The 8,985-nt window shown below is 57.3% G+C and overlaps 2 protein-coding genes across 2 annotated transcripts in view; one reads left to right on the top strand and one right to left on the bottom strand.

The window, feature by feature from the left end:
- Nucleotides 1-252: 252 nt before the first annotated feature.
- Nucleotides 253-8,822, bottom strand: RRP12 (ribosomal RNA processing 12 homolog). Its single transcript, XM_010714740.1, has 34 exons — nt 8,808-8,822; nt 8,457-8,774; nt 8,274-8,357; nt 8,013-8,089; nt 7,783-7,888; nt 7,580-7,696; nt 7,336-7,474; nt 7,041-7,168; nt 6,675-6,773; nt 6,510-6,601; nt 6,325-6,436; nt 6,069-6,166; nt 5,874-5,988; nt 5,656-5,798; nt 5,301-5,422; nt 5,117-5,181; nt 4,853-5,015; nt 4,582-4,736; nt 4,358-4,425; nt 4,075-4,168; nt 3,826-3,984; nt 3,666-3,746; nt 3,493-3,598; nt 3,295-3,402; nt 3,036-3,193; nt 2,789-2,880; nt 2,535-2,696; nt 2,188-2,360; nt 1,988-2,104; nt 1,846-1,895; nt 1,551-1,629; nt 1,257-1,324; nt 812-894; nt 253-609 (listed from the first exon to the last, which is right to left on the bottom strand). Exons 1-34 carry the CDS (start codon nt 8,820-8,822, stop codon nt 507-509), a joined length of 3,849 nt encoding a protein of 1,282 aa, XP_010713042.1. The 3' UTR covers nt 253-506.
- Nucleotides 8,823-8,921: 99 nt separating this feature from the next.
- Nucleotides 8,922-8,985, top strand: part of PGAM1 (phosphoglycerate mutase 1) — a 2,241-nt gene continuing 2,177 nt past the window's right edge. Inside the window, exon 1 of the mRNA XM_010714739.2 lies at nt 8,922-8,933. Coding sequence (XP_010713041.1) covers nt 8,922-8,933 — 12 coding nt within the window. The remainder of the gene's footprint in view (nt 8,934-8,985) is intronic.

Genomic DNA, 8,985 nt, shown 5'->3' with positions numbered 1-8,985 from the left:
GCTCTCCCAGGTAAAAGAAAAACCCAGACAATGAGGTTAGCAGCAGCAGTTTTTCAGCCAGAAAAAAAACATTGCAGCAAAACTCTTTCTGCCTTGCAGTAAGGGATGGACAAAGCAGATGCAGAACCAATGACAGCCACAGGACAGACACCACAGAGGGCTCCTGCTCCAGCTCCTCCATCCCAGGACCTGCTGCACTGCAGAGGACGTACTGTGTGAGGTGTTTGCAGGAAAGAAAGGAGGAGTCCAGGCTGGATATTAACAGGAAGTGTTTGTCAATAACAGAACTCATTACATGTTATTTACTTTCACTCACACACACACACACACACACCTGCAGCAGTCACATCACCTTCTTTTAGGCACAGGAGGACAGGGCTGGGGCCAGGAGTCCACAGAGGTAGCTTCCTAGGGAGCCTGCCCTCACAAAGTCCCTGTCCCCCAGTGCCTGCACACCTCAGGTTATCACCAGTCCTCAAGCAGGTGCACAGAGCATCCACAGCTCCTCAAGGGCGACGGTCCTTCAGCCGGTTCTTGCGGCCAGCCTTGGCCCCACGCTGGGCACCCTTCATCAGGCCCTTGAACTGGCCTTGCATTTTTGCTTGCTTCCTGGAGGGAGGAAGGAGCAAGCAGACAGGTTAGCATGGGTACAGGGCATAGCCCCTGCACAGGCCTGTGCAAAGTGGCTGCAATGAGCAACCAGAGGTGGGCAGGGAGGCCTCAGACCATGAAAAATGGTAACAACAATGAGCAAGATCAGACCCAGGATATCCCCCATTCCCTACCCCATGCCCTTTCTGCTCAGTCCCACCTTTTGTTGAGTTTAGCTCTGTTCAGGGGGATGTAGGCATAGGGGTCGAGCTGGCCCTTCTTCTTCACATCACCTTTGCCTTTCTGTAGGAGATACCAACATTGGATGAGATGCAGCACAAAGGGAAATCTGAGTGTTCCATTCCAGACAGCCCTGGTACACAGTCACATCAAAAGCTATGCTGCAATGGGGTGCCAGCTGAGCATGTGGCTCCCAGGGCCGATCTCCCACCCAAGTGATGCCACAGCACCACGCACATGGTATGAGTGGTGAGCAGGAACTGCCAAGGCAGGCTGGAAATATTAATGAGTACTGAGCATTGGGCAACTCCTTTTGGAGCACAGATGCCCCCCAGCACTTTCCTGCCCCCAAGACCAGCAGAAATCCTGCCCCAGCAGAGCTAAGACATCTCTCCTCAAAACCCTGCCACCTCTTGGGCGCTCACCTTGGATCTGTACTCTGCACCAAAGGCTGGCTTTTTGTCCAGTGGCCGGTGGATCCCAGAGCCTCCAGCTAGAAAAGAGTGAGCGTTGGAAAGGGGGTCAGGGCCAGGCTCCTCCTCCCCAACTACCATACTGGGGAAGCTGTTCCTGTTTCTGCCTCCAGCTCTTAGGTGTGAGGACAGGAGAGCAGCAAAGAAGTGCAATAACAGAAGCAAGGAACTCAGAGCCTGCCACCTTGGAGCAGCCCAGCCTGTTCTGGCACCTGCAGAGTGGGCACAGGCATGACATGCAATTACCTCTGTACTGAGAGTAGGTTCCAGTCTCTGGTTCATCATCATCTGGCTCTTCTCTGAAACGACGCTTCTGGCTTTTCTTCTGCAGAAGAAAAATACGGGGTCACTGCAGCTAGCTTGTCCTTACAGCACTGTCCTTCCACGGACCCACCACCTCCTGCTTCTTTCCATGGGGCCCAGAGACCTTCCACACCCACCATACATCCTCTGTCCCACTGCAGCCTCCTGCCCCACTCTAAGCAGCTCCTAGGCAGTCACAGCTGAGGCATGCCATGTTTCCCCTGTGCCCTGCACTCACACTGCGAAGGCCCACTTCTTGCAGCACATCTGCCACATCCTCGTCCACTCCTGGGGCACAGGACAAGGGAGTCAGTGCATACATACAGATGGGCAGGAAAAAAACCATACTATGTGTCAGAGCAAGTCCAGTTAGACAGTACCTTTGGCTTCATCGTTGTCCATCTCCTCCTCCTCATCGTGGATGATCAGGCGCCCATCCTCAGACACCTGGAAGTCGTGCTTCACTCCTCTGGACTTCTTCAGGTTTGGCTCAGTGGCTACACACAGAGATGAGTCAGGGCCTGGGGAAGGACCCACTCCCCACTCAGCTGTACCCCACTACAAAGGCTCTGTTGCTCACCCAGCACTCGCTGGGACACACTGGGATCCAGGAAGTTGAGAGGCTCATCCTCTTCCCCTTCTTTCAGCCACGCTTGGCCCTTCTGCCGTGCTTGTTTCTTCCGCGCCTTGCCCCGATGCCGTTCCTCCTCTTCCTCCTCTTCCTCCTCTGAGTCCGCCAGAATCTCCTCCATGCTGGGCACAAGGCAGAGAGCACAATGCAGACAGAGCAAGGCAGAGATGCAAGCCCCAGCCTGCCCTCAGCACCGTATGCCAATGCCAGTGATGTCCTCAGCATCTCTACAGGTGTCAGCCAAGCAGATCCAGCACCAGGCCCTCTGCTGAGGCTTCACCCGAGCCCATCTCTACCTGTCTCCTCTAGGCTGGGCTGGTGCTTCCTCCTCCTCCTCCTCTGCCTCTGCAGCTGCTTGCCTCAGGGCACGCTGCTTGCGGCTGCGAGCTTCAGCCTTGCGGATGTTCACCAGAACCTTGTGGAACTCAGCTGGCAGCAGTCCCTGCACCAGCTCGAAGCTGGGGGGACAAAAAGCGATCAGTTCCTGCAGTGCAGTGCAGTGCAGGAACTCCCACAGTGCCCAGCACTGCTCCCAGCAGCCCCGGCTCACCCGAATTTGCGGATGAATCTGGTGAAGAGGTTTCTCAGCTTCATGCGGAAGTGGCGCCTCATGTCATCTGAAAGGCTGCCTATGGCCTCCAGCTGCCAGCACAGACAAACCTCTGAGGTCAGAGACCCCTGTCCTGAGTACCTGGTCCCTCAACCTTCTCCTGCACCCTCTTGCCACCTCCCTGTATCACTCACACCTATCCTACAGCAGCTCAGCTGTGTCCTGCCGCCCCATGCAGTGCTCTCACCATAGTCTGGATGTGCTTGGCCAGCAGTGTGGTATCAACCAGCAGCAGCACGACTTTAAGGAAGCCCAGGGCCGCCTTCACCACATCACGTGTGCGAGAGCCCAGCAGCAGGCAGATGTTCTGCAGCAGCTGCTCCACCGTGCTCAGCTCCATGTAACCTACAACGCAGCAGTGCTCAGTGTGCACTGGTAGGCACAGCCCTGTCCTGTTGCCTGGCAGTGCTGTGTCCCCATACTCTGTCCTTGCTGCTCTTGCTTACCTTTGAACTCAAAGAATAGGCGTGTGAGTGCCAGCACTGTGCAGCTGATCATGGTGACCGAACCAGTCAGCCCCGCGTAGACCAAGAGCAGGAACCGCTCCATAGCCTCTGCAAGAGGGGACAGCTCAGGACGTGGGGCAGGCATAGGTCTTACCCCCTGGATGAGAGCAGTGGTGGGGCTGAGCAACGGTTGCTTACCTTGGGGAGTGGGCCCAAAGCGGATGAAAGCATGTCCCATCTCCACCAGCAGCATGAAAGCATTCTTGCGGGCTCCCACTGACACCTCCTTGGTGCACAGGATGACCTGGAGGCACAGAGCGTGTCACAACTCCATGGTCACCCCTAGGTGTGCGCCCAAGTCCCACACTCACCTCTGGGACCAGGGCAGTGACGAAGGGCTCATGCTCAGCTGAGAGCTGTTTCATAATGTGGAACAGGCACTTCAGCCGGGGCTGAGAAGAGAAAGAGCCCGATGCAGCCAGATATAGGGACACAGCCCTATCCCCTTCCCACAGCAGCCCTTGCTCTCACCCTCTTGGCTGGGGACGCTGCGCTCTTGAGTGAATCCAGAAGCACTGCCTGCAACTCTTCCAGGTGTGAGTGGACAAAGGCCTGGCACGGGGCATGCGGGGCAGCACATACTTCCTCCAGCACACGGTATGCCTTCTTCTGCATGCTGTGGTCCTTGCTCTGCAGGGACAAGTGGTGACACTGCTATCAGGGTGGCCCTTAGCACAGTGAGAGGCCCCGCTGTGCTGCTGGGGCTGGGAGCAAACCAACCTGGAGGGAAGGCTGGATAGTCTGGTACAGGGAGCTCAGGGCCTGCTCATTGGCATAGGGAGACATTGCCACAACTAGGTCCAGGATAGAGAGCCTGCAGCACAGAGAAGTAAGGAGGGAGATAAGCACAGGCCCATCAACACTCCCCAGCCAAGCTTAGGACTCTGGCTAGGAGCTCTGTTTGATGCATGAGAATGACGTATCCTACGGGAGACAGCTTGAGTGCTGTTCAGTAGGAGGGAGCCAACAGATTCACCCATCAGTATCGGCCCCGGGTTGTTACCTGGCAAACTCTGAGCTCTCAGGACTGGTCAGTTTCTCACTGGCTTTCTGCAGGAACCCACACACCATCTGCAAGGCAGGCAAAGAGTCAGTGATGCTGCCCCTCCCGCACCTATGCACATCTGAAGTCAAGCTGCAGGCTCTGCAGCTGACTCAGCAAGACCTTCTAGTGCCAGGAGAAAATGGCTGTGGCCAGCAGTCTGCCCCATATCCCCAGATACTCACCTGTGGGTCCGTGATAGTCAGATAGGCACGCACAGTGTCCAGCACAGAGCGGCGTTGACCACTGCTGCCCTCATCCTCCTCGGGTTGGCTATACACATTGAATAGAATGGGCAGGAAATTTTTGGCAAAACGACCCACTTCTGCTCGCTCTGCATCTGGAGAAAGAAGGACAATGGTGTGCGCATCAGCATCACACACCACATCTGCCCTCACTGGGTCACTGTGGGGAACAGGGACAGCCCCCCTTGCCACGACAGTGTCTGTCCCCAACCTGTCCCACAGCCGTGGTGGATGAGGGTGCGTAGGGCCTGGCACACGGTGGGGCGGAGGTCCGGGCGCTCGCTAATGGCCATGCCCAGGGTGCGTGCCAGCCCCTTGAAAGCTTCCACCACGTCTGTGGGGCGGGTGCAGAAGCCAGGCAGCAGGGTCCAGACCTGGAAGCAAAGAAGTCAGTGGGAGACCAGCATCCCTCAGCCAGGACACCCAGGCTAGCACTGCAGGTAGGCAACGGTGGGGGCGGTGGGCATTCTGTTACCTGCCACTGCAGTGTGTCATAGATCTTGGACTCAAGGCTCTTCCCAGCCTGGGCAAACTCCAGGGCTGCAAAAGAGGAGGGGGAAATGAACAGAACAGTGGAGGTGGCTCTGCCCTGAGGAGTGGAGCTCCTGCAGAGCTCCCAGCACTGTGTACCCAGAGCCCTGCCATCCACTGCTCCTCACCTCTGCTCTTCAGAGTGGCTGCCAAGGGGAGGAAGTAGCTGGTGAAGAAGCCGAGCCGTGTGCCCTGCACGTAGTCCCGCAGCACAGGCAGCAGCCAGCTGCGGGGGAAATCCAGAGTCTCCCTGTGGAGGGAGCACAAGGTCAGGGGAGCATCAGATTTTAGGCATGGGGCACAGCCCCAGAGCTGGGCACAGTGAGACTCTAGGCAGCCTTCATAGCAGCTGAGGCTGGGAACTACACAAGGTGCCTGCTGTGATCAAGCACACAGGCCCCGGCCAATACAAGAAAATTTCTCTGCCAGAGATAACCATCTTCTACTGCTGGACCCCCCAGACCAGCCCAGGGTCATGCTCACTCCTTGCCGTCAATCTGCAGGGGAACAGCTTCCAGCAGCACCTCGGGGCCCATGGCACCCACGGCAGCTCCCACCGCCTGGTCCACCTCAGTGGTGTAGGGGAAGTGTGGAGAGAGGCGCAGGTCGCACAGGGACTGCAGGCACTGTGGGGACAGGCAGGAGGCTGAGCAAGGAGCCACCAGAGCACGCTGGCCCTGAAGATTCCCCATCTCACTCACCTTCCTCATGATGGGATGGCACTGCTTCCCACACACCTCGAAGAAAATCTCCAGTACTTGCAGCACGCTATCCCATGCTGCATGGAAACGGTACGTCAGGCCTTCCTCCACTGACCTGACAAGGAGAGGTAGATGATGACAGGGATCGAGCTGGGCCCATGGTGACAGCCTCTCCCACACCCCACCATTCCTCACCTGAACATCCTGCAAAGGTAGGAACCAGGGGCTGGGGCAGATGCAGAGACATTGCCTAGTTCATCCACGTGGGGAGCAATGCACTCATTCAGGAGGGTCTGCAAACATACAAACAGTTTTGGTGCTGAACTGTGAATGTGCCAGCCCAGGGCAGGACAGAGGAGTAAGACCCAACACAGAGCAGCCTCAAGTGCCCAGGCAGATCCCAGATCCCAGCCTGGCCACAACAAGGACTGAGGCAGTGCACACTTGGTACCTCTAGGGTCTGTGCTGCAGCTGCCACCACCTGCGAGTGTGGGGACAGGAAGCAATTCATGGTGGCTGAGAAAAGACGGGGCAGGTGAGCCCAGCACAGGTCCTTCTGCAGTCTGGAGAAGAGAGAGAAGAATGGTGAGAGATGGAGCTCGGTCTTCCCCCTGCCCAGAGCCAGCCTCTCCCCACCTGCCCAGGTTGACGTGTGCCCTCTCCATGGTGGTCAGCCAGGTGAGCAGCGGCTGCAGGTCGCTGGCATTGGGCACGTAGTCATACAGCGCCTAGGGAAGCAAAGTGGCGTTGGGAACAGTCGTGCCAGTAGCCCCATCCCTCCCTATCTGTCCCCGCACTCACGGTGATGATCTGGGCATTGAGCTCAGCTGGCAGGCAGGACGTGCTGGGCTGGGCACTGAATAGGCTATGGAAAGCCTGCATGGCACATGCTGTCACCAACTGCAAGGACACGTAGTCAGGAGAAACAGAACCTCCGTGCTTCATACCCCTACCCCAAAGCATGCTCTGCCCAACCCACGGGGACACCCCATCTCCACTGGGGCTTCCCATCTATGCCCCCCTTTTCTACAGCAGCCAACCAGCCAGCTCTGACTGGGATGCTCTGATTTCAGGTCCTGCAATTCCCAATAAAGCAGCCTGACGCCTTCCAGAGCTGAGGTGGAGGCACTGGTAGGGCACTGTGTGCAGGGACGCAGGGGAACTGACCACATGGCTGAGGGTCATGACTCTGAGCAGGGTCTCACAGCACGTCTTCAGCACAGCCGCAGGAAAGCAGGGCAGCAGGTCTCGCAGGAGGGCCAGCACGTGCAGTGTGGTGGTAGCCTCCTTGGTGCCTGGTGGAGCAGAGCAGCACCCACACTTGTAACAACAGCCTTGGGCAGAGACCCCATGTCAGAGCTGGGGTGAACTGAAGCCCGGCTCGGGGAAGAAGGGAACAGAAAGATGGCTAAGGGCTCTCCTAAGCTCTTTCAAAACCTCTCACCCTCTTGTCCCTACCTACCTCCAGCTTTTTCAATCTCCTGCACGCAGAACTTGGCACTGGAGGGTGCCGCAGGATGGTGCTCAGGAGCCTCATCTCCAAACATGAACTCGCTCCCCCTCAGGACGGAGCACACACCGTGCTGAGCTGCTTTCCGAACCTGGGGGTGAATGAATACAGGGGCATAGAAACCATGGGCACAGAGAGCACAGCCAACCCCAGAACCAAGCCCTGGAGCAACACCCACCAGGTGCTGAGAACCCACCTTGGGTTTGGTGTGAACACAGAAGCTCAGCAAGCCGTGGTAGACCTGGAGGGTGACAGGGTAGCTCCAGGCTGCCAAATCCTGTTTTCGCAGCAGTGTGGCCAGGCATGAGAGAACCTACAAGGGGACACCAAGGATATTGGTATTACCTTACAGAAACCACTCTGAATGCGCCAGAGAGCCTGCCCCTCTCTGCAACTCACCCATCGCAGTGCAGAGGTGGAGCCGCTGCAGGCCTGTGAGGATATGATACTCATGAAGGCTTTTGAAGCGTCTGAGAACTTCTTTATGAGTACTGGACTGGGGACTCTGTGGGAAGAAGGGGCAAAGACCAGGCAATCACATAGGGATTGGCACTCCCAGCCCACCCCTGGGACTGTGCCAGACCCCATCCTGCCATGGCAGCTCTCCCCACTCCCTGCCAGCAGCTCACCGCTTCAATACAAGGTTGAGCAAGTATGCAACAGCAGCCACTGACTCAGGGGAATCCACTGCTTCCAGTGTGGTCATCTGGGAAAAAAGGAGGGGTTTGTAGTGGGAGAATTTGCAGCAGGCCAGCTTTTCCCAAAGTCTTGGGGAAGGGGGTAGAGAAACAAAGGACAACTCAATAATGTCTCTTTTAGAGGATGCCCAAAGCCTCCAGCATGAGCACAGCACCCCTGGGAGCTCCCATCAAACTGTGGTGGTCACTCACCAGTGCAGCAAAGTACTCGGTCTCAGTCTCTTTGCCCCCCTGCGAGCGGATCACATCCGTCACAGCTGCCAGCACGGCACAGATCTGCCACAACAGCAAGCAGAGCAATCAGCACCCTTGGATTCTTGCTCAGGATGGGAGCTATGCCCCAGGACCCCACACCAGCCCCACTCTTCCTGGTACCTCTTTGTGTGCAGCGGAGTTGGACTCCCAGAAGCGCTGCACCTTGCTGAAGGTAACGTTGGTGCAATCGCTCAGCCCGCTCAGGAAGGTGCCGGAAGACCTCTCCGTGGCAGCCTCGCCAGCATCACCCTCCTCCATGGGCAACTGAGAGCTGCCGCTTGGCCGCTCCACACGCAGGGATCCTGACTGCAGCTCATTGTGCAGCTTCACCGCATCCACCGTCAGATTGCTTTTCTCTGCCAGGTGAACAGACCCGGGGTCAGGCTGTCCCACATCCCCACCACCCTCCCCTGCCAGTACGAGATGCGGATGTTGCTTCTGCTATAGGAAAAGCACTGCAATGAGGGGTGCAAAAGAATGAGGCATTGAGCTTAGGATGAAACTCATTACTCAGAAGGTGGAGACGCCCAGGCTTTGCTGCCCAGAAAGCTGCGGGTGCCCACGTTGGACGGGCCAGAGGCCGTGATGCAGCGGATGGCAACCAGTCGACGGCAGGGATCGGAACCGGGTGGGCTTTAAGGTCCTTTCC

The sequence above is a fragment of the Meleagris gallopavo genome, chromosome 8 (assembly GCF_000146605.3).
Source record: "Meleagris gallopavo isolate NT-WF06-2002-E0010 breed Aviagen turkey brand Nicholas breeding stock chromosome 8, Turkey_5.1, whole genome shotgun sequence".
NCBI classification, from domain to species: domain Eukaryota; kingdom Metazoa; phylum Chordata; class Aves; order Galliformes; family Phasianidae; genus Meleagris; species Meleagris gallopavo.
Note: the sequence above shows the minus strand (reverse complement) of the source record. Positions and strands in the feature narration are given on the sequence as shown.

Bases quoted from the DNA above. Each gene is read 5' to 3' on its own strand.
- RRP12 (XM_010714740.1), bottom strand. The intron at 7,169-7,335 runs GTAGGTAGGGAC...CTGCTCCACCAG, and splicing joins GGAGATTGAAAAAGCTGGAG to GCACCAAGGAGGCTACCACC. The intron at 3,985-4,074 runs GTTGGTTTGCTC...TTGTCCCTGCAG, and splicing joins CTATCCAGCCTTCCCTCCAG to AGCAAGGACCACAGCATGCA.